Raw genomic sequence first — 26,441 nt, forward strand, 5'->3', positions numbered from 1 at the left:
TTAAATTTAAAACTTTTTTAAATTTTCTTCAAATTTGGTTAGGAAGAAAATTCAAATATTTCTTATTAATTTTGTTTTCCAAGATTTTTTTCTAGGGATTTTTCCAGTTTAAAAATTTTTAAATAATCCAAATTTGTAAGAATCTTCATTTACAAGGTTCATTGTTTTTAATCTCCTTTATTCAAGAAAAGATTTTCTTTGCAAAAAACAATTTTTTTGTCTTATAAATTTCTAAATTATTTTTCCAAAAATTAGATTTTTTTATATTTTCTGCAATTTTATTGTATTCAATCAAATTAACTTCAAATATATGTATAGTTATGTAATTTACATAGTATAGCACTGGTTTATTGTTATATATATGTATATTATATATTACTTTAAGTAAATATTATCATAAAATATGTTTGCATGTATTTGTGTTTGTAGTTTATTGGAATATCAATATGTTGGTTTCGTCGTATTTTGGTTTATATAACACTAATATCAGCAATCATTTTAGTTAATAAAACATAAAATATTAATGTTGTTACTTCTTAATTTGCTTTCTAAAGTAGTTAATTAATTTTCTGTTTCATATTAAAGTTGTTTATTATAAACTATTGTTTGCAAATTTTTTAATTATATTTATTTGTTGTATTCTTTGTTTTTGTATACATATTTAATTACTGTACTTTTATATACAATACAATTAGGTTAGTTTACAGCGTCAGAAAGTGTCGGTTTTGAAGACCCATTCATAAAATTTCTCACGATTTTCGCTTTAAGATCTGAAACAGTTAAGTGTTGCTTTGGAGACCAATGTAGAGTTTTTTAAGTTTAGTTTTTTTTGTAATAAAATTTCCAATATTTTCGTTTTTGGACTCTTTAACTTTATATTGAATTTTATTTCCCACAATTCTGTTTTAAAAATAAACCGACATTTTACCAATTTCAAATATTTTTAACATTTTTTAATTTAATTTAATTTTAATTTTAAAATTAATTTTTAAAAAATTATTTCTAGTTTTTAAACTTTTGAAATATTTGTTTTCGAATGTAATTGAAATTTTGCAAAAAATAAAAAAATACCTTTTTTCAGTTTTCAAATTTTTTTTGGAATTAAAATTTTTTCAAATTTCAAATTTATTTCGAATTAAAATTTTATGAATTTTCGAAATTGTTTTCGAATTAAAATTTTTTCCAAATTTCAATTTTTTTTAATTTTCAAAATTTTTTTAGAATTAAAATTTTTTCAAATTTCAAATTTATTTCGAATTCAAATTTTATAAATTTTCAAAATTGTTTTCGAATTAAAATTTTTCAAGTTTTCAAATCTTTTTGAATTTAAAAATTTAAATTTTCTGCCACTCAATAATTTTTGACACTGCATATACTAATATTATTTTGAGAAAATTAATTAAAAATTTGTTTACTACCCCAACTTTAATAATTTTATGAAAAATGTTGAAAATAATATATTTTAGGAAACATAAATTTAATAAACATTACAATATACAATATTTTTTTGTTGTGTATAATAAAAAATGGACTGTATGGAAGGATACAATAAAATACATATAAAATGGATAATAAAAAGAATGTTTTACTTTGAAAAACAAAACAAAAAAATTTAAATATAAACAGAATTATTTAAAATAATGGCTTTTTGGTTAATTTAAAAACCTTTAAAATGAAAATATTTCAAAAAATTGTGTTTTTTTTAATTTTTAATTTGAAATTGTTTAAAATGAAACTATTTAAATAGATTTGTTTTGCATTAAAAATTAAATTCAAAATATGAATACACACTTAAATAAAATTCAGCTTTTTAAAGTACTTAAAAATTAAAATTACTGTGTTTTTTGTTTCTTGTATTTATTTTTTATTTTTATTTATTTTTTGGTTTGAGAAAAATGGTTAAATAATTTTAAATAAAGTCTCTTTCAAAGCTTAAATATGGCTTTTTACTACAATATTTTAAATTTTATAGCTCAATTTTAAAAATGCTGCACTAAGTAATATTTTTTAATTAAATTAAATTTTAATACTTTGCATATAATAATTTTGTAAAATTCTTTTTTTCCAACTACATAAAGCGAATTGCGTAAAATTGACACACAAAATGTTACTAAATTACATACATATGAGAAAAAATATATATATTGATATGTGATTAAATAGAAAAAAAGTAGCGCACAACGCATTGTCCTTTGCTTTATATATATTGAGGTTTGTGTATATTTAATAATTGCAATTTTTTACATAAATATTTTTTATTGTAATGAAAATAACATTAAATATAAAAGTAAGATAAAAAAAAATTTAGTTTGCAAATTTCGAACTTCGAAAAATTTTACTTAACAATTTCGAATTCGAATTTCGAAAATTTTAAAGTACATTAATTGAATGCAATTATTGCTTTAAAAAACTGCAGAAAACTGTATTTCAAAAATTTACGATTTTCGAAAAATGGTATGTAACTATTTCGAATTCTAATTTCGAAAAATTCAAAGTAAAGAATTTTGAAATCAATGTTATGCAATTATGCTTTAAAAAAACTTTTGATAAACATTTTCGAATTTCGAAAAAAATTCGTAACAATTTCGAATTCGAAGTTGGAAAATTTTAAAGTAAAGAATTTTGAATTGTATCTAATGTAACTTTGCTTGTGAAAATTTTTCAAATATTCATGTAAATAAAATACAATATTTTATATTTGTATGTGTCTACAACAATTTTCGCAACAAATTTGAAACATTTAAACAAAACTGTACTACAACTAATAGTATAATTATGGAAAAGTAAAGTTGTAAATATATGGTAACTACAATGCAATCAAATCTATGTTCGAAAGTTATTTTTACACAATTTTTACTTTTTCGAACACCATTTACGCATGCTACTACGCATTTCTTTAGCCTAATCACTTAATTGCCTCAATATGCGCTTAAGTGTTTCCATTAAATATTTGGTTTTATTTTATACAAATTAATATTTTTTCATACTTTAAATATATGTATGTAAGTAAATAAAATCGCAAATTAAAAGGAAAATCATGTAGTTCGAAAATCACAATACATTTAAGGTAGTTTACACACAAGTACATACATGTGTATACATATGTAAAATGAAGTGTAAAATGTGCTTTATTAATAATAACATAAGAAATTTAATTTTGAGTGTGTTCTTTTTAGCTTTGCGTTATTTATATGCAATATTGGCAAAAAATGTATTCTAATTGAATGTGTAAAGTTGATGGACGTCAGCTGTTATGTGAAGCTTGATTTGCGCAAATTATTTTCTGATAACTGATTGTTTTGTTTTTGTTGTTGAATGCGTCTAATATTTTTGGTGTACCATATCTAAAAGAAAAATATAAATTAGATGAATTACATAAATAGTTTTCCAATAATAAAGCGTTAAATTAAGTATGTAGAATAGCAGCTGGATTTTGAAATTTCTTATATGATAATATTACATATAGTATATTAGAATATAAATAAATAAACAATAAAATATACGAATATCTGTTTATAATTAAAATAAGACCAAAAAGTGACAAGTTGAGCAAATTCCTACTGATGAAGCATATACAAATATCAATCAGAACATGAATAATGAAAGAAAACCATAAAGTTAAAGATTTAAATACAATTGAACTTCCATAACTCGAACCTCTATAACTCGAAATTCTCCATAACATTGAATTGGCAATAGAAGTGAAATTTCTTATGAATTACCTTCCATGAAGTCTCTCTAACTCGAAGTTTTTTGTTGTGGATTATGGTGATTCGAGTTAGGGAAGTTCAACTGTATTATTTATTATGGAAAAATAAAGTTCGAAATTTTAAAAATTATCTTTTATGCCTCAAATAACTTCTAAATCATTTAAAAATTACGCTTTAAAAAATTTCGAATTTTCGAAAATTTGCGAAGTGTGAATTTTTTCTTTATTTTAACTATTACTTGTGAATATTTAACAGAAATTAACCGCAGAAAATTCTGACAACTGAAATCAGGCTAATATCTAAAAATCATTGCTTTATGAAATTAAAGAATTTTTCGAAAATAGCTTTTATAACTATAAAGTTTTAGGTGCGGATTATGTTTGAATCAAGTAGACAATAAAAAATCTATAGTATTAAGATATTTTATTTGATACTGATGAGAATAATAATTTTCAAAATCTAAAATGTTAAGGTTAAACGAGTGAGGTTGTTTTAATTAATAAAAAATCATAAATTTCTACATAAGTATGTAACAAACAATATAATCTTTATTTTGATTTTATTTTTTATACATAAGTAAAAGCCGATACAAAAACTATGTGAATAGCGATTCTTTTAAAATAAGTCAAGAAATACACATTCCAACTTCGATGATTGCGAAAATCGAGAGATATTAGTGAATTAATCTCATATTTTTATGTGCAGCTGATGTTTCGAAAGTATGTAACTAAATTTTTTAAACTTCGAAAATTTTCGAACATTATTTTTCTGCAAAATAATGCATAAATATTGACATGAGGATAAAATAAACTACTTAATATCGTTCAAATTGATTTTACGAGCTTGCGTTATTAATTTCGAATGTGATTATTGATGTTTTTTAAACTTCGAAATTTTTCGAACATTATATTTCTACATTAGATTGCATACATATCGATATCAGAAGAAAACATACAACGAAATATAGATCGAATTGGTTTTATAAGTTTTCGAAATTAATTTCGAACGCGATTTCAATTTTTTTTTAATAAATTTTGAGTCAATACAACTATTACAAATACTATTTCACTACTGTGCACCTTTAAAATGAAATGTGTAAGAAAATATGAAAGATGTGATGCGAAAATATTTCTTTAAAAGTGCTATAATTAATGATTTATTGAATTTTAAATTTCTCAGCATTTACAAATAGCTTGCTCATGAAACAAAAGTGAATTTGCTTTACATGCATACATTTAAATATACAATTATAAGAATTGATTTATTATAAGAAATTTGTCTTGATTAAAATCTAAATACCTAGTATTCGTTGGCAATGCCACAAATTGACGATTATTAGCTACGTATATTGTATGTATAAGGTAATGATTGATGCATGGGATAATGACATTTTTTTTAATTTTTTTATAAAATAATAAATAAAACTTAAATTTGATTTTTTCTTTAAACTTTTATAGTGTGCTTTGTCATAGGTGCCTAAAATATTACAGACATAATTAAAATTATTTATTTTACTTTTATTTTTGCAATATTCACTTTCGAAAATACTTCGAACATTGCATTTTTCATTTTTAAAATCAAAGATAGGATTTTTGGTAACTGTCAAATTTTCGAAGAGATCGCAAAAAGTAAATAAAACAACTTTAAATATCTTTGATTGGTTTTAGAGACTGATTGGCGCTCTTTTTATAGTGAATACTAAGTTTTTCACTTCAGTTTATTTTCGAAAATCATTCGAAGTGAATTGAGAGCGTTAATTTTATTATTTTTAATTTGTTTAAACGTCAGTTATTAAAAAAAACAGCTTTATATTTTATGATTTATTATTTTTCGTTTAGACCTAATACTCAAAAATTGTTTTTCCCAAAAAATTTTATTTATTTATTTCAAAAATAATTTAAAAAAAATATTTATTTTTAAAATAATAATTTTCTTTATTTATTTTAAAAATAATTTTAAACAATTTTATTTATTTCAAAAATTATTTTAAACAATTTCATAAATGAAATTTTATTTTTTTATTTATAAAGTAAAAATTTTATTTATTTCAAAAATGATTTAAAAATTTTTTTTTTATTTCAAAAATTATTTTCAATTTTTTTTATTTATTTCAAATATAATTTTAAACAATTTTGTTTATTTCAAAAGTTATTTTAAACAATTTCATTTAGTTTAAACTTTTTTATTTATTTCAAAAATTATTTTTAAAAATTTTATTTATTTCAAAAATTATTTTAAACAATTTCATTTATTTCAATTTTTTTTATTTACAAAGTAAACATTTTATTTTTTTCACAAATGATTTAAAATTTTTTTTTTTATTTCAAAAATAATTTTAAACAATTTTGTTTATTTCAAAAATAATTTTAAAAAATTTCATTTATTTTAAACTTTTTTATTTATTTCAAAAATTATTTTAAAAAATTTTATTTGTTTTAAAAATAATTTAAAAACTTTTATTAATTTATTATTATTTCAAATATAATTTTTTCATATGTATGAACATACATGAGTTACCAGAAAATTATGCTTGACATGAATATGTGAAATTTTCAATGAGACTAGACTAAAATACAGTTATACAATTTAATAATAACTTTCGAAAAGCTACAAATTTACTAGAAGAACACACGCACAAACAATGAACGAGAGCTAAATTTAATTGATTTTCAACATTACTATGAAACAGTTATAAAATGTGTGTACGTATTTCATTTAATTGAGGTGAAATATTGTTTAGTTCGTTGGTCCGTAAGGCTTTTAGGTTATGTGAACTTTGCTGTTGAGAATGTGATTTTTAGACAAAAACAAAATGGAAAAAATCACCACACCAATTAATGTTTTTTTTCGTAATGGAATTGAATTTATTTAATTATCTTAAACTACAACAAATATGAATACAATTTTCTTTTTGTTTTTGTTTTTGTTTTTAAAGCAGCCATATAATATTATATACCTACTCATGTACATATTATAGGAAGGTAATTTAAGTACATAATGTATTTAACTATTTTGTAATTAAATATATATATATAAATAAGTACAGTTATTAATAGAATGCTTGTAATGCATATTAGTGTGTTTGTATGAGTGTGTGTGTATGTGAGTAGTTGTTACAAAAGGAGCAAAAAGTAAACGGCGGCGCAGTTAATAATTTATTTTAATATTTTTGGTTGCTTTTGTTTTCTTTTTTTTAAGTTGACTCTGACTGATTTCCCCACTTTGGCGCTTCACACATCTTCTTTGTCTTCACGCTTGCTCTGTGCTATGGCCAACAAACAAATTACACTGTCAGCAATGTACGCACATATATATTTGTGTGTATGTAAGTGTGTAGCTTTGTAGTTAACGTAATTATGTACCAATATTAACGTTATAATTATTAGCAACATCTTCAACAGATTCGAAGTAGCAGCATCATTGTTATTTATATTTAAATATATATATATCTTTATATGTATATGTTTTGTTCTCAATTTATTTCGTTTTAAATCTTCATTAAAGTTATTTTATAATTTATTTTTTAGTTGTTGTTTGTTGTATTTTATATTTTCTGCTTTTTTGTTTTGTTTTTAAATAATTTAAACTCTAAATTAAAGTTTTTGGTTGTTTTGTTATTATTTGTCTTATATACCTGGCGTATATGTCGGCTGTTCTGTAGCATTGAGCGATGTATTCTCTGTTGCAGCGGCAACCGGTGCGCCCGTGAATGGATTCACGCCAGTGGCGCCGGCCGCTTGTGGTGGTGGTGGCATCGCGAAAACTGGCTGCTGACCACCAGCGCCGCCGGCTTGTTGATTATTGGAACTGCCGCCCAAATTGACATCATCCAAATCGGCGTCCTCCTGTGGATGTACGAGAGAAAAATGAAAGAGAAGTTAGTTAGCTGTAGGTCACTGATATAATAGGGGTATATATATAATAATATAAGACACAATGAATATTATAAAGAATATAGTTAATAAGGTAATGAAGAATGTTGAAAATGAAAATTCGAACTTATTATGAGTAGAGCACAAATGAAGATGAAAGACTGCGAAAGATTTGAAAGATAGTTTGTAAATATGTATGCTTGTATCTATGTATGTACTTATGTATAAAAACAGACAGAAAATATTGAAAAAAAAATTGTAAATAAACTTCACAAAGACATTTTCGAAATACAATAAATTATATTGCAAATTTTTACAAGAAATATAATATTTTATAAATATTTTCATTTTCAAAAATAACTAATAAATAATTTTATTTAATTTCAATACAAAATTATTGATTTCTAAACATTACAGTTAGACACGACATTTATATTCAGTCACATAATATTTAAAAATTAATAATAATCTAAAAATCATCGCTTTATGAAATTAAACATTTTTTCGAAGATCGAAATGTTATGGTAAAAGGAGTAAGTTTTTGTTTCTTTCGAAATTTGAAAAAAAAAAAATATTTTATAGAAATTCTTCAATTTCCACATAAGTATGTAATTTGTTTAACTAATTTCAAGCCGCATTTCTATTCGCTTAATCTTTGCTGCCTTTAAAACAAGCAAAGATATACACATTCGAACTTCAATTAGTATCTAAATTTTTTAAACTTCGAAATTTTTCGAACATTATATTTCTGCGAAAAAATGCATAAATATTGTTATAATTATAAAACAAAGTACGAAGTACATATAAATATGTATATATTATTTCGAAATCGAAATAAATTTAATTCGAAAACGAATTTTTCATTCCAAATTGGTAAAAAAAAAGATAAAAATAACAGCTTTTATTTCTCTAAATATATCAATAACTACACAAACAAAGATGTTTCAAAGTACATATAAACACAAAAATCAAATTCATTTCGGTATTGAAAGATTCGAACTAGCAAGATACAAACTATATTTATTATTAATTTGCACAAATCTATATGAAGACATTATCAACAAAATAAATGTTATAAATCAGTTTTGGCCTAAACCAAAATCAACAACAAATTCTTTAACTACATATGAAATATCGAAAAACGTAGCATACTTTTAGGCGCACAATACGTGAACATATTGTACTCAAGAATTTAGAACTCTTTCAAGATTGTTAGTGGATTTCACAACACATCAATTTAACATGACATGTCATATCTATTAGTTTAAACAGTTATTTTTTAGGCAGTAAAATATTGAATAAATTTTATTTAAAAATTCTATTTCAATTTTTGAATTTTTGAATATTTCGTAAAGTTGGGTTTTTACAAATTGTCTTTGGATGATCAGCCGACTTTTTCGTAGTAGTTTCGTCTTATATAGAATACATTTATTTATCAGATTTGACAACGACTAGCGATGTTATAAGCCTTTCTTGGCAAACACATCTACAATTTTTAACATTTTTACTGTAAACTCGAAAACATTTAGTCAAGAGTAAAAATTAAACAGTATTTTATTATGGAAGTAGTGATATACATATTAAACATAAATACAAAACTTAGAAACGAACTGTCTTCTAAAATAATTTTCAAACAAAAAACTAAACACATTTATAAATTCGAAGTTTTTTGAATAGAAACTTTGGTTAAGACACTCTAAATAGTAAAGAACTATATGTATTACTATTATAAAAAAATAAAAAATAACTAATAAAAAATAATTATTCAAAAAAAAAATAATAATTATAAAAAATATTGTAAAAGAAATAAAAAATCGTAAAAAATAATTAATATTAAAAAAAAATTAAACAGATATAAATCAAAATTTATTATTTATTAATGTTTCTTGCTTATAAAATTTTCTCGTTTCTTTATTTAATAGTTACAATTTAAAATACAATTTTTCTTTAAAATTGATTGAGACTTCGATTAAAAAAGACTCAAAATTTTACAGTTTTATCTTATATAAAAAATAGTGCTACTAGGTCTAAATTAATTAAAAAAATAATTTTAAGAATTTAAATAAAAGAATATAAAAAATTGTAACAAATTATTTAAAAAAAAATTAAATAAAAAATGAAAATAAATAAATAAAAAAATAAAATATAATTAAAAAAAAACTTAATTTAATTTTATACGATTTAATTAGATTAAGTTTCATTATTAAATTTAAATTGCAAATAATATTGTCATATTTAAATAATGATAATGATAATAAATGTAAAAAATAAAAAAAATAAATATTAAATTTTTGAAAAAATTAAACTAAAAACTATAAAAAATAAATTTAATTATAAAATATGATTAATAAAATTAATGAAATTGTAAAAAATTAAATAGAAAATAAATAAACTTAATTTAATGTATAAAATTTTTTTTGCTTCATCAAATTTTAATTGCAAAAAGGGTTCTTCGTCATATAAAAATAATGATAATGATAATAAATATAAAAAAAGAAAAATAATAGATATTAAATTTATGAAAAAAAATAAATTAAAAAATAAATTAATTAATAAAATTAAAAAATATACTTAAAAAATAATAAAAAAATCAAAAACATAAAACTAAAAAATATAATAAATTTACTGGCTTTTTAGTATTAAAAACAATATTAAATACTGTGATGTTTAACCATAATATAAAACACTACAAATACCTAAAGCCGCATCTCACCTTTGATAATATGCTTGATATAAATTCAAATTGCCGTTAATTAATTTTGTTTTGCTCAATTGAATATACTTAAGTATATATATATTTTGTTTTTATTCATAATGGAATTTATAATTTATACATAATTTTCTTGGCACAAATACAATAGTTAAATAATTAAAATCCCGCATTTTTTTGCATCCATTACGCTTGTTGATTTGGCTAAGTGTCATCCAAAAAAAAAAACAAAAACAAAGTATAAAACATAAATTTAGTTTACACCAAAATATAAAATTGAGATATTCAAAACAGAATGACAAAAACTAAACTAAACAAGCGATAAAACTGTGATATGAGGAGACAACGAAATAGTGGAAATTCGAAAAGAAAAGAAAGTACAATACTTAAAGCAAAACATTTAGCTGATACATAACTGTTTACAGTTTTGTTGTACATATGTATGTATGTTTGTAATTGATGGGAATTTAATTGAAAAGAATATGTTTGAATTTAGTGAAAGAAATGAGAAATTAAAAACGAATAAAATTAAAAAAAATGTAATAAAATAAATAAATAAAATTTAAAAATAAAATTAAAAAAATAAATAATATTATAAAAAAATAAAATAAAAAACAAAATAAATAAAAACAAAATTAAATTAAAAAAATATAAAATTAAATAATTTCCAAGTACATACATATATATTTTTTAATTTCGTCGTATTTTTTATTCATGCTGAGGTAGTTTTTATAATATGACAATTTGCCGTTAAAAATATAATTTTCTTAATATTTTGATATCCCAGCAAACAAATTTGGCAATAATTTATGCTGTTACAACAACAACTGGCGAAATTAAATGCTTTTCTTTGAATTTCTAACCTAACCTTGCATGAATGTTTTATAAGGAACCGTTATTAACATAATTTAAAATTTTTCTAACCTCACTTAACTGATAAAATTTTGGTTTTTTTTGAAAAAATTTGCCAGAAAACTTTAGGAAACAGATAAAAAATATTGTAAAATTTTATGAAAAAATTTACACAGTTTCCTAACCTCACTCAAATTAATATATATTATAAAGTGCCGTTATTATTAAAATATTTTAAGACTTTTCTGTAAAAATATTTTTTTTTACCTTAATTTGGTCCGAAACTTCGACGAACTACCGTTAATAAAACATTATCGGAATTTTCTAACCTAACTTTTCTGAAAAAAAATATTTTTTTTTCTAACCCATTTAATTTGGTCTAAACTTTTATAAAATACCGTTGTATATTTATTATAGGAATTTTCTAATCTAACTTTTCTAAAAAAAATATTTCCTCACTTAATTTAGACCGAAAATTCGTTAAGTACCGTTAGTGAAATATTTTCGGGATTTTCTAACCTAGCTTTTCTGAAAAAATAAAAACAATATCTTTTCTGATCTAATTTGGTCTGAAACTTCTTCTTTCTCTTAATTTTTTATAAACTACCGACATTTTCCTAACCTAACTTCTCTAAAGTACTGTGAGCAATATATTTGAATTTTGAATTTCTAGCCTAACTTTTCTGAAAAAGTTGTTTCCTAACCTAATTTAGTACGAAACTTCTAAAAAGTACCGTTAACTTTTTAACGGAATTTTCAAAAAGTACCGTTAGTAATAAAAATATTTTCTAACCATTTTTAATTTTTTTTTTTGAATTTTTTTATAAAGTACCGTCATTTCCTCAGCTAACTTCTCTAAAGTACCGTTAACAAAATATTTGAATTTTGAATTTCTAGCCTAACTTTTCTGAAAAAGTTTTTTCCTAACCTAATTTAGTACAAAACTTCTATAGAGTACCGTTAACTTTTTCGGAATTTTCATAAAGTACCGTTAGTAATACTTCCTTAACCTAACTTTCTCTGTATAAAAATATTTTCTAACCATTTTTGAACTGAAACTACTACAAAGTACCTTTAAATATTTAAAGGTGATTTTTTTTTAGTTTTTACCGTTAGTTTAAACTTTTAGGAACTTATTAACCTGAAAATATATTTCTGAACACACAAATCAACAGTTATTACATGAATTGCGAGCGATAAACCCGCCATTGAATCATTGAAGTCTATCTACTTTATGACAGTTGTTTCGAACTAACAGAATAGTGTAATGCAATAAATAATTACAAAAAAAAAAAAACAATAAATGAGCAATACAGATAGTTAGTTGATGATAAGGGTGTCACGTCAATAAATAATGTTAAGTATAATAAATAATTCTACATGTGTCTATGGTAAAAGTGTAGTGTAGTGTGGTGTAAGTGTGTAATGAGGAAAGAAACATTTAGTAGAACACCATACAAATGCAGCCCAACACCAAACAAAGCCTCCAAAAAAAGGTAAAAGAAAACAGAAAAAAGCAAAACGGCGAAAATCAAAAATTTGGCAAAAGCTAAAAGCGCAGCCAAAACCGACAAGAACAAAAATTAGAGAGAATAAGAGATTTAGTAGTAAGGCAATTAGAGGGTTGAGAAACAAATAAAACTACGAATTTCCGTTTTTACAAAACTTATAATGAATTCGCTTTTTTTTGTTTGTTTTTTGCTTAATTTGGATTACTTACATTATGCGCTGTGGCCTGTATCCTATTTGTTGAATTATCACTAGGCTCTCTATCCCCTTCGCCACGCTACAACATGAGTTTTCAAATCAAATCGAACGTATTTTTTACGAGTAAGTTGAGTATGAGCCAAAAAAAAAAATAAATAAACAACAACAATAAAATAAACGAACGAGGGTAAACGAATAATAATAATAATCATAGAATAATACTAATCATAATTATACAATAAATAAAAAACCATATTAATATATAGGTAGAAGAAGTGACCACCAGTTCAAAGAGTAAGCAAGAAAGTAAGTATTGTAAGGAAAAATATTAGCAGTGAGTGTGTGCCCAGGAGAGAGTAGTGAATGAGTGGTAAGTGGATGAGTGGGTGGCGAGGTTAGGTGTTGTGGGAGTGAAATAGTGATGTGAGGGTGTCAAGCGTTCGAGAGTGTAAATTAAAAAATTTTACGTGAAAATTGAGACAGAGCAGGATTATAGACTTTTCGCACAACCAAACTAATTGATCAATTAAAATTTTGATTGAGAAACCAGTTTTTGTCCTTCACACTGTCGGCTACTCGATAACCGATCAGCTGCTATACATTTATGATTTTTGCTTTTCATAAGAAGTTGATAAGTTGGTTATGGTAAATCGATCTTAATCAGCGTTTCAATCGAGCAGAGGCTGGATAATTGATCAATTAGCTCCTGTGTGAAAAGACTATAATGAAGCTCAGTGAGAAATAAGGTAATTCACAAAGTAAAAAATCAAACTTTTATTTAAAAAGAAATCGAGGAAAAACAAAATTTGAAGTGCTCAAAACGAGGGCAAAGTGAAAATTTTTTGCTAAAAGTGGAGTGGATATATTGATGAGCAAATTTTTGACAGAAGACAATTGTTTGTTTGCCAAATTGAGCAATATTTGAAGTGGTAAGATGAAGTTGATTTCGCATTCAGTGAGTACAAAAAGCAAAAAATTCCAATAATATGCTTATCAAATTTGTTTTTATGAGCTTCGTAACGAATTCTTCATTGGTTCGTAGATTTTTCGGCGGTTATGCGGCAATAGTAACGCAAAGCAAAATGGGGGTTGATGATTTTCGTTAAGTGCTGTGAGTTCTCACAAATTTCGAAAGTGTAAAAATTTTGTGTGTAGTGTAAAATATAATGTCATAAATATGTAGCTTTCCTAAAAAATTATATTTTATTTTTTGGATGCATTTGAGTTTAAAATAAAAAATAAACTTTATCAAAAAAAATTTTTTTTTATATTTAAAAAAAAATATATATTTTTAATATTATAAAAAAAATATGTTTAATATTGTAATAAAAATTACAAAAAAAAATATTTTTTTAATGCAATATTTTATGTAATAATTTTTATTTTTTATTTATTTATATGTGAGTTTGAATAATTTATTTGATATTTTGTAAGACGTGCGGGTGTTTAAATAATTTTTATATTATTGCTAATTTTAATAAGAAAGGAAACGAAGTGAACTAAAATTGTATATATTTAACTGTCTTTAATTAAGAATAATGCAAAATAATATTAACTGGCTTCCATTTAAAGAAATTGAAAAAAATCAAATAAACAGAAATATTAAATAAAATATAAATAAATTAAATAAAGCTAATTTCGAAAAAAGAAAAAATTAAAAATACTAAATGTAGAATTTTCGAATTATACAAGACATTTTTAGAACTAAATATTATTTACATACTTTTTTCATTTTAAAATTAAAAAAAAAGAATGTATTCGAACATATTTTTTTCGGACTTAACTTTTTTTATTAAACTGTTTAAAAAACAAAAAAGGGTTTGTTCGAAAAATGTTGCATATTCGAAATTTTTTTATCAATGGGAAATTTATTTATTAAAAATATTTTCGAAAAAAATTATGGTTAAAACAGTTTTTTTTATTAGGGAAATATTAAATAAATAAGCCGATACGAAAAATAAATTCAATAATTTCTTAGACATTTTTTGAGAAATCAAAAATATTATTAATTTCGAAATAAAATTTTAATCTTCGTATTTCAAAAACTGTAAAGTTAATTATGATTAAGCTGAATGAATGCAAAAATAAGAATAAAAAGGTGGTTAAAGTGAACGAATCGCTTTCTTATTAATTTCGAAAACTCAAAACCTCTTATTTGTCACTCAAATTGGTCGAATTATTATTTGGTATATGTTTAACTAATATAGAAAATTCAAATCTGAACAAAAGTAAGGGAAAATTACTTAAAATTTTTTGATTAAACATTAATATTTCAATCGTATTATTAATGAAAATAATTATGTTTGAAAAATTTAAAAAAAAATCTATTTTCGAAAATGTTATGCATGTTCGAAAAAATTATATCATTGGAAAATTTAAGTCAAAATAAGCAAACCTACTTATTTTTTGTTCTTTAAGAAATTCAATGATGGAAATTGTTTTATTAAAAATATTTTCGAAAAATTTATTGTTAAAGCAAATATTTTTGAAATGAAGAAATATTTTTATTAAAAATACATTCGATTTTTTTTTTTTGATCTTTTTTATATAAATATGTCAATAAGAAAATTCAATTCAATATTCATTTAAGACATTTTTTTGAAAAATAGCGTTTGAAAACGAAAAATATTGTGAATTTTGAAAAAAATTTGATTTTCGAAAAGTGTAAAGTACGTCATAGTTAAACTAAATGAGTGCAGAAATTAGAAAATAATGGTTGTTAAATTGAAAAAATTGTTTTCGAACAAATTTCAAAAATTCAAAACCTATAATTTTGGGACTGTAATCCGCCGTATTATTCTTTAGTGCATATTTATAATGCTTTAATATTATAAAAAATTCAGATATGAAGAAAATTTACGCAAATTATCTACAACATCAATTCTTAAAAGCTTATTTTAGCAATTTTTTCATGATTTCGAAATCATTCATTATAAAATGGATGTTTAAATTTAAATTCACTTAAAAGTAATTACTTTTGAAAATTTTTGGAATAAATTTGCTTTAATTAAACATCATATTATAGTTTTAGGCATCATAAAGCTTCAATGAGACCTTAGAACAAATTTGTAATTAAAATTGATGTGTTTTAAATAAAAATCAGCAGAGTATGACAAATATTGAAGAAAATTATCGAACCAAATTCATGAAAATTAAACTACGATTGTTGAAAAATCATAAATAATACCAAATTAAAGACTGGTTAAGCTAATTTTTCAGTTAAATATATATTTTTCACTTCATTCCTAATCCTTTGTATGCAAACAAAAAAGCAACAAACGGAAAACTTCAACTCAAACTTTGAAATTTTGTTTAAAATGAAAGAAAATCTGTCTGATTACCTTAAAAACGTGGCAAAAGCACCCTTAAAGCGCTTGTGAAGTACCATTGAACGCAATATAGATGTACTACCGAGCCAAATTAAAAAATGAACACTGGAATACTGTGTGTTACTTACCTGAGGAACAGCTCAATTTTATGGACTTAAGAACAATAAGCTTCAAGTGTTTTAGTATAAAAATTAATTGCTTGCAAAACTGCTACACAACTATTGTACAAATGTTTTTTTTTCATAAAGGTGCATGCAAACTCAAAGCGTCATAATCTTCAATGCAAACAGCAAATTATGAACAATTTAATAAAAATTAATTTCAATTAACCTTTCGAAGTATAATAAAATGAAATTAAAAGTAATTAGCATTCAATGGCATGAGAGGAGTTGGTGAAGAGCGCACAAGCACCACAAAAATCATCAAAAAAAAATTTAGAAGAAAGTATTTTCGCAGCAAAAGCAGTTGGAGGGAGGACAGACATAAATTTATATGCTAAACAGCTGCAAATAGTGCCAGTTAAGCTGCAATTGTGCTGGGGGCCCAAAGTCTCTTAGCACTTAATCACTTAATGATATTCGAAAGATATATACAGTGTAGAGAGAGATATGAAATGTATATGAAATATCTAATAAAGTTTGAGGTTAGTACTCTATATGCACGTGTTGGCATGCATGAATGTGATATGAATTGTTGCACAGTACAAGAACAAAACGTGTAAAAAGTTTATTTTTTCTTTTTTATGAGCGACTTGTGTGTTAGCGGCAACACGTCAAAAATGGGAGAGTTCTGCTGTATTTTTCAAGCGAGTGAGTGGCAGAAACCTTTGTGTTTGGCATAGTTACAGACACATTTTGTCATTTTATTTTTCTATCTTTTTGGTGTAGACACAAATTTAGTTTTTTTTCTTGTTTTTGTTTTCTCTTTTTTGTTTTTGTTTTTGCTATATCCTTTCATTTCTAACGCACTTTATTTCACAAAAACACCAGCCGTATTAGAGCAAAGTATAAGTGTGTGGAATGCGAAAAGGAAGCACTAACTTAAAAAATTATATACAAACAATTTTACAGACTACATTAAGTTTTTAGTTTACTTACATTCAAGTGTGCATACTGATCGTGTGATTCGTTCGCTGGTGGCTTGAATTTGCCACAACAGAAGTTGCAGCAACAACAACAGCAGCAGCAACAGCAACAGCCAGTCAATATAGTGCAGCAAATAACAAGCGCCTGCGGGAAAGAGAGTGTGTTTTATTAAGTATAATTTATCACATGAAATAAATATATATTTTTTGGTTTAAAAAAAATAAAAATTGCTTGCTGTGCAAAAAATAATTTTAAAACAATTTTAAATTAATTTTGACATTTTTTTTTAATTAATCATCATTTATATTTTTTTATTTTTATATTTTGTATTTTTTGATTATATTTTTTACTATATTCAACATTTTTTTTAATTAATTTTTTTTACAATTTTATTGCATTTTTTATTATTTTTATTATATTTTTTTATTATGCTTTTTTATTTTTATAATAATTTTATTAATTTTTTTTATAATTTTATTTAATTTTTTATTATTTTTATTATATCTTTTATTATTTTTATTAATTTGTTTTATAATTTTTGTTATATTTTTTTATTATATTTTTTTTATTTTTATAATAATTTTATTAATTTTTTTTATAATTTTATTTAATTTTTTATTATTTTTATTATATTTTTTATTATTTTTATTAATTTGTTTTATAATTTTTGTTATATTTTTTATTATATTTTTTTATTATGCTTTTTTATTTTTATAATAATTTTATTAATTTTTTTTATAATTTTATTTAATTTTTTATTCTTTTTATTATAGTTTTTATTAATTTTTTTTTATAATTTTATTTAATTTCTTATTATTTTTATTAATTTTTTTTTTACAATTTTATTTCATTTTTTATTATTTTTATTAATTTTTTTATTATTCTTACTTTATATTTTTTATTATATTTATTATATTTTTTATTATTTTTATTAATTTGTTTTATAATTTTTTTTATATATTTTTATTATGTTATTTTATTTTTATAATAATTTTATTACTTTTATTAATTTTTTTTATAATTTTATTTCATTTTTTTACAATGCTTTTTTATTTTTATAATAATTTTATTATTTTTATTTAAATTATTTTTTTAAATATATTTTTTATTACTTTTATTATAATTTATTTTTAATTTTCTTAAATTTGTTTTTTTATAATTCGCATTTTTTTTTCTAAAAAAAATTTACTGCAAGCAATAATTTTATTTTTTTTCTTTTTCTTTTAAAAATCATCCTCATTTTTTCATTTTGTCGCACCTTCACCGCCGGTGATGTCACCACAAAGTAGGCATTCACATTCTCCTCCCCGAATTGTTCGGCAATGTAAAGACCCAATGAACCATAATTATCGTAAATATTACGTTTCGTCTGATCGCTCAGTATAGAGTGAGCGCGATTCACTTCCTTGAACTGTGAAGAAAACGTAGAAAAGTGAAATTAATATGTATACAAAAACAAAAAACATACAAAAAAATATTAATATTATTAAATAACTAACGCTGATTATAACATATACAAACTGAATATTTTTTCATTCAGTACATGCATACTCATACTTTAATTCTAGCTTAGAGAAAATTATTGCACAATTGCATGCTAATCAGCGCTGTGGCTATCAGTTAAAGGAAATATAGAAATTTAGTAATATTGTGAAATTGTGATTTCATATCCATAATAAAAATAAATAAATATTTAAAAAATGAATAATTTCCGCTATATTTTATCGTAAATTTTAAATTTCTACACAGTATCAAATGTTTAAAGGCGCTTTAGACATATTCAGCGCACACAATTTGTATTCAGCACATGGCTTACAAGTTATAAGAACAACTGGTAACTTTTAATAATTGATTTAATTTGAAAAACAGTAGTTGCAAGCATAAAATGCTATTCAGCGCCGTTTACAAACTTTAAATTTTAGTATACAATCATTCAGCAGTTGTTTGTAATCATTTTAGAATAATTTATTTATCGTTTCATCGTAATTTTAAATTGTTTTCTTGTATCAAATGTTTTAAGGCGATTTAGATATATTCAGCGCACAAAATATGTATTCAGCGCATAAAAATTTGATTAAATGTGTTTAAAAGAAGCCTATAGGCATTGATTTTGTTTGAAAAACAGTAACTGCAAGCATGAAATGCTATTCAGCGCGGTTTACAAACTTTAAATTTCAATATAAAACCATTCAGCAAATGATTAATATTTTTTTTAAATTAGAAGTGACTTTGTATGATTTCTGTGTAAATTTAATAACTTAAATTCAACACAATTTTAGGTTTAAATGCAAATTATTAAACAGCTGTCTATTCAGCACACTATAAGGCACGTTTGACAGACAATCTAATTAACACTCTAACTGTTGTTACATTTATTTATTGTTTAATGCATTGCTAAATAAATTCAGCAAATAATTGAATATCAATCTTTAACGTTTAACATTGTAACTGTTAATAGTTTTAAGCCAATTTATAACTTTGATTAATTTTTATGATTTCCAATTCAGCAGTGGCGATTCGAACAATAGTCTTTACTCTTTTTACCTTTTACAATAATATTTTGATCTTTCAGCAATAATTCAGCTCTATAAAAGCAACGAAACTAATAAATTTTACACGATTTCAACAATTTCCAAAAGTTTTCAGCACCAATTCAGCGCTATAAAAGCAATTCAGCTTATAATTTGTATACAATTTCAACGAAAACTTTAAAAATATAGACACTTGCGGAATTTGACTTTTATTCAGCGCAATAAAAATTCAATTGTTATCAATTCAGCGTTATAATTTTTATCACTAGTTAACTGAAATAGCAAGCGACTAGGCGTAAACTGGCAGTATAAAAGAAATTAAGCAATTCAGCTAAGTGTTTTGATTGTTTCACTATGAGAATAATTTTGTTAATAAAATTAATTATTTTTTTAAATTTATTTTTTTCTAATTAATTCCTAAATTAATTGTAAAAATTAAATTTATATTGTTTTACTAATTTTATATTAAAAAAAAAGTAAAATTCACGATATTCTCGAAATTTCATTTTAATTTTAGTTAATATAGTTATATTAACAAAATTAATTTAGCTTAGAGTAAAAACTTCAAAAACTTACTTTATCGGCGGCATCGGCATTATTTGGATTTTTATCTGGATGGTATTTAAGTGCTAATTTTCTGTAAGTCTTCTTAATGTCATCAGCCGTAGCTGTTTTAGGAAGTCCCAATATTTGATACAGAGAATCGCCCGATGTGCTAGAAAATGGAGAAGTGAATTAATTTAAATAATAAATTTAAATGCTAAAATTTTTCTCAGAAACTTGAGCAAAAACATACATATTTATGTAAATTCAAAGCATACAGTAAACAGTATGCTACGGTTTTGAAACGGAAATCCCCTGCAATAAAAATTTACGATTTTATGCAATTTTTTTTTTTGTTATTGAAAGCAATAAAACGCCCTAACCATTGCCTAACCAGCGCCAATAACTTGCAAACGTTACAGTTTATTTATAAAATCAATTAAAACAAATATTTGCATACACAGCGACACACACACACATACATATATGCTCTTACAATCAAGAAACAAGCTAGAGCCTCGACATGTACTTGACTTTCAGCATAACGTTGGCTTTGTTAGACAACAATATCCCCCCAACCAACATACCAAGCATCGGTACAAAGCTAGATACATACATATATACATACTTGTATGTATATATATATATATACATATGTATGTATATAAATTTCTATATAAACATAGATCAAAATACAATGGAATGTAAACAAGGTGTAAAATAAAGAATTGCAATTTATTGTTGGCAGGCAAAACGGAGCACATGGAAAATTGTGAGCATCAGGAGGCATGATTGATGATATTGAGACGACAGTCAAGGGGGTAGACCGGCTTTTGCTAACCGCAATAGCCACAGAGAATCTAAAAAACAAAAAAAAAGTGCTGACAAATGCATTTGCTTCGTTTTATAAATAAAAGCTAGTGCAAGTAATTGTAGGCACAGTTTATTATTACTATTATTTACGTCTCATTTCTAAGAAAAAAAAAAAACACTTTTTTCTTATGCATAAAATTACTAAAAATAATTTTTATAAGAAACTACACTAAAGTCAATGTTCGGACAAAGAGCACTTTCTTTCAATTTAAAGCAAAAGTCATATTAGTAACCCTTATCAGCGCTAAATATTTGATATATTAGCTAATTATAGCGTCAAACAGCGTTAGGCGACTATAAAAACACACACACACATTCGTACATTTGCACTGAAATAATTTAATTCTTGTGTATACAGTTAGTGCGCCACGAGGCAGTTAAAGCTTAATTAATGTAAAATGCATAGACACTAGTTGGGAAAGAGAGTGAGCACGTTAGTTATCTTTATATTCAATGGAAATTGATAATTGAAAATTAATAAAATAAAATAAATTAAAAAAAAATTATAATAAAAAATTATAAAAAAAAATCCGAACATTTAATAAAATTGATAATTGAAAAAAATAAAATAAAAACAAAAAAAAAATAAAATATAAAAAAAATATATAAAATATATATAAAAAGAGAAATTATTAAAAAATATATAAAAAAATTATTTAAAAATATATAAAAAAATTATTAAAATATATATAAAAAATCTTTTTTAAAATTCGGGTGTAACCGAACATTTTATACTCTCGCAACTTATTGATGTAAATTTATAAAGATAACACAATTTGACCCACATATTCGGCATAAAGTCCAATAGAAAAACGAAAATCACCATATATAGTCTATGAGGACTGAGGTAATTCCTGAACCGATTTCACTAATTTTCATCACTAAGGTACACTATGTCCAAGACTATTTGCTCACTTAGCTTCGCTAAGATATCTCACATATTATCCGATATAAGCGGTATAAAGGCCACCGGAAGTTTAATAATCCGAATATAAGACATAACCCGATTTCAACCATTTTTGGTACAGAGACACTATTAAAACAAACAAATTTCCTCTGAATTACATTAAATTATCTGAGAGAAGTACCCATATATTCGCTATCCGGGGCATTGAAAAGTTATAAACCGATTTCGACAATTTTTCCACAAGTGAGCCACAGATGATATACAGTATTTGTGTAAATTTTTATTCCGCTATCTTCATCGGTTCCGTATGTCTACATTATACAGTGAAGGAATCAGGATGGAATTCAAAATTGAGTTACATGGGAAGTTGTCGTGGTTGTGAACCGATTTCATTCATTTTCCACACGTGTCGTCAGGGTGTCATGAAAATATTATATACCGTATTTCATTCGAATCGGTCGAGTAGTTCCCGAGATATGGTTTTATACCCATAAGTGGGTGACGCCACGCTCATTTTCCATTATTTTTTTTAAATCTGAGTGAAGCTTCCTTCTGTAATTTTTTTGTGAAATTTAGTGTTTCTGAAACGCACTTTTAGTAGTTTTCAACCTAACCTTTGTATAGGGCCTGGGTATCATCCGATTATATCAATTTTATGGTGTGTAATGGGATACATAAAGGAAGCGACTGCAGAAAGTTTGCTTTATACAGCTTTATTGGTTCACAAAAAAACTTATTTATGGGCGGGCCACGCCCACTTAAAAAAAACTCATCCAGATATGCCCCTTCTTAATGCGATCCTGTTTTATCAAATATCACTTTTATAGATTTATTTATTATCACTAATTTATGCCAAATATTGTCTGCTTGGCAGCTATATTTTTTAAATAAATTTTAGAAATGTATTACCTTTATCACAATTATCAATAAATTATACAATTTCACACTAAGCTAAACTACAACACATTCACTTTTATGGCGTAGTGTAAGTAAACCGCATGTCTGTGTGTTGCCAAATAGACTTTAGAGAAGTCCCCCGATGAGTCACTACAGCGCAAACAAACTTACAATCAAATGTACACATGTATGTAAGTATATATTCACTTGCTATATATCACTAGCGCTGTTGCAATGAAATTTGTTTGCATATAAATAATATACATAAATGAAAAGAAAACACAAAAAAATACAAATTTGCTTATCAGTGAGTTGAGAGTGCGACAAACGACAGTGTGCTTTACTATTATAATAAATAAATTAATATTATATAAAAAAAAATAATTATAATAATAAAAAAACATTAAATTTTATAAAAAATAAAATGCATACATAATTATATAAATTTCTAGCAGCATATACGCTTTAGAAATTTATTGCATTGCGTTGTATTAAAAGGAATGCGGCGGCGGAAAAGTTGCATGCAGTAACGGCAAACGCGACGGAAGCAGAGCAAATTGCATTTGTGTTTTTTTTTTTGTTATTTGCACGCTTAATATGTGTAGCCCTTGGTGACGGCATTGATGACTGGTACCGCCCTTTTTAACGTACCATAATCCTCAAGCCCACGACCTTGTTGTGCATAGCATTGACACTGAAACGAGGCGCAGTCAATGGTTGCGGCGGTCGTGGCGTTCTTAATGGACAACATGAAAATTTTGGCATATACATACATACGTGGGTGTACTAAATAAATTTTTGGAACTCAATGTGGTGCTTTCTATATTCTATATAAGCACTTTCAATATTTTAGAACATAAAGCCTAATGAAAATTTAACCAAACATTTAGCACCCAACAGGTGGAAAGGAACTAAAACTGTGGCAAAAGCATTTATGTAAATGCACGAAGTAGAATATACCCATATGCACTTGCGACCAACTGTAAGTAACAAGAAAAAAAAATATACCCAAGTATATATTCATGCACACTTGCATTAAACTAATCGCACTTTATCAAAGGTCGTCTGGCTGTGCGGATTTTGAGTAGTAAAGTGCTGTTCAAGGCTATGGGCAAAGCACTAGAGATAAACAGCACACATTGTACACATTTTGCCATTCTGAATAAAATACTGTCAATAAATATTTTAACTAAACCATTTGGACCATATATGGCAGGTATGTAACACATATGTATGTTGTATGTATATATACAGATTTGCGCATGTTTATTATAGACAGGTGAGTATAGGCTAGTTGGACAAGTGTTTAGTTAGAAACACAATTTTACTGCATGCTTTTCACGGTATTTGGCGACTCTCACCGCAAATTGATGCGCGCATTGAAATAGCGATAAGGCGAAATAGTACAACAATTGTTTAGACGCTAATCTTGTCGTGAACACTTATATTTTATTTTTTTAATATTCAGTATATACAGTAAGTACATACAGACCGTTGTAATAGCGATAGCGTTGATACGAATATTAGCAAAAAACTAGTAATAAAACAAATAACTGAGGAATGACTAAACCACTGCAGGGCGATTGGAAATGGAATATGATAAGAAACAAAACACCAAAAAATGTGAAGTTTTAAAACAAATCGTTTGTTATATGCGCTGTGTGTTTAGGTGCAAAGAGTTGCAAATTTTTTATATACAAACAATCAACAACTTAACATATGTCGGTATTTCGTTATTTCTTATAATAAAAATTGTCTACACACATAAATGCATTTATGTTTGGAAATAACTATAATTTTCGAGATAATTCTAAACACTACACACAATCTAATTTCTTAACCCAATTGCCTCAATTTACAACGAATTTTACAAATGCCAAGGTTGCCCATTGTTACTACCGTTTGCACTCCATGTCATGCCGCACATTCTATTTTCATTATGCTGCCTTCTTTTGTACTACCAACTTTTGGTTATAACTTTCCAAACATATTCTCTGCTTTACCTACTTAAATAAAGCCAAAATTCACATGACCCGTGCTTTTTGTTGTTATGCTCATATTCTGGAAAGCATCCTACGGAATTCCTTTGGTCTCCACTTTTTTTGTGAGTAATTTGCAACACGCATCTGCACCAACATCAACAACCAATTGGTTAACCCACCCACCCGTCCACCCATTTAACAACCCAGTTTGCCCAGCGCCAGCTTGCCAGCCATCAACTGCTGCCAACATAGTACCGCACACATTTGTATGGAAAATCAATTAAAGTCGGCGTCGCAGCGACGCTGCCAAGAAAGTACGTTACAGCAGCGCTGCGCTCTTTTCGCCATTTCTTTTATGTTGACGCCGCAGTAACTGCGAAAAGGCAGCTGCTAGTTGGAAACATATGCATGTATTTATTTGCAATTCTCTTTTAACGTTATTCAGCAGCTTTAAAAGAATTGCAGCTGCTTAGCCGTCGCCGCCCACAAACGTCATATTCTTATTTATATGAAAAGTATCACTTTTTCTAACACATTTTGTTCTTAACTTGCTGCCGCGGCCACGGTCGCTGCCAATGTCTGTTACTTCCAATTTCTCTACTTACGACAATTTTCTTTTCTCTCCCATACCACCACCGCCACCAGCACCAGCACTCATTTTGTTCTGTCGTTAATTTCTTGCGTTTGTGAAAACTTGAAAAACACTGTTATTAAACAATTCGTATTGTTTAATATCTAATCCACGTTTTAATCGGGTACACTTTTATAGTATAATGTTGATTCTCGCGAAATTTCGATCGGAATTCAGATTCTTTTGTATATTTTCTGCACTTATGGCTGGCTGCGAGTGACTCTACCAAAGATGACATGATACGAAACTCTCTCATTTTCCCTCAAACCAAATTCCCTGATCTCTCATTTTAAGTTGGTAGCAGTGCGAGTTGAAGGAATTTTTGACAGAAAAGGCGGGATGCCAGAAGTAATACCGGTAAAAGTATATGACAAAATCAGTGCGAAATATAATTTTAGGGAAATACACTGATAATATTAAACTGTGTGAAACTATTTTTTTTGCTATTATTTGTTACAAATGACATCTAATATATCAAATGACATCATTATATTTAATATATTATATATTTTATGTTAATAAATTAATATATTTTGTTGCATGAATTTATAAAAAATCATGTTTTTATTTTCTTAATTATTTATATATGATATAAGTCTAATAGGGAACAGAGCATTTAAAAATAATATCTAAAAGTTAAAATACCCAAAAGTTATTTCTAAAATGCCCAATTTATTTTTTTACATAGCGGGATCATTGTCAAATGTTATAAAAAATGTGGATTTTTACAGCGCTCTCTCAGAATAAAGAGTTTCGTATCATGTCATCTTTGACTCTACTTTCAAAGATGACATGATACGAAACTCTCTCAT

General features: G+C 24.9%; 1 protein-coding gene across 3 annotated transcripts; it reads right to left on the reverse strand.

The window, feature by feature from the left end:
* Nucleotides 1-533: 533 nt before the first annotated feature.
* Nucleotides 534-25,851, reverse strand: LOC105210444 (dnaJ homolog subfamily C member 5 homolog). 3 transcript variants are annotated; one of them, XM_011181419.3, is made up of 7 exons: nucleotides 25,604-25,851; nucleotides 20,373-20,511; nucleotides 18,524-18,676; nucleotides 17,278-17,409; nucleotides 12,865-12,930; nucleotides 7,345-7,555; nucleotides 534-3,344 (listed from the first exon to the last, which is right to left on the reverse strand). In XM_011181419.3, exons 1-7 carry the CDS (start codon nucleotides 25,654-25,656, stop codon nucleotides 3,322-3,324), a joined length of 777 nt encoding a protein of 258 aa, XP_011179721.1. In that variant the 5' UTR covers nucleotides 25,657-25,851; the 3' UTR covers nucleotides 534-3,321. The 3 variants fall into 3 exon arrangements, with proteins under 3 accessions (XP_011179721.1, XP_011179729.1, XP_054084381.1); XM_011181427.3 differs by lacking the exon at nucleotides 12,865-12,930; XM_054228406.1 differs by lacking the exons at nucleotides 534-3,344; nucleotides 12,865-12,930 and having other exon boundaries at nucleotides 6,414-7,555.
* Nucleotides 25,852-26,441: the final 590 nt, after the last annotated feature.

The sequence above is a fragment of the Zeugodacus cucurbitae genome, chromosome 4, assembly GCF_028554725.1.
Source record: "Zeugodacus cucurbitae isolate PBARC_wt_2022May chromosome 4, idZeuCucr1.2, whole genome shotgun sequence".
NCBI lineage: Eukaryota > Metazoa > Arthropoda > Insecta > Diptera > Tephritidae > Zeugodacus > Zeugodacus cucurbitae.

Bases quoted from the DNA above. Each gene is read 5' to 3' on its own strand.
- LOC105210444 (XM_011181419.3), bottom strand. From the start codon at position 25,656: ATGAGTGCTGGTGCTGGTGGCGGTGGTGGTATGGGAGAGAAAAGAAAA. The intron at 20,512-25,603 runs GTAAGTAGAGAA...TCCATTTTCTAG, and splicing joins GGAGAGAAAAGAAAATTGTC to CACATCGGGCGATTCTCTGT. The intron at 3,345-7,344 runs GTATATAAGACA...TTTTTCTTTTAG, and splicing joins ACAGCCGACATATACGCCAG to ATATGGTACACCAAAAATAT.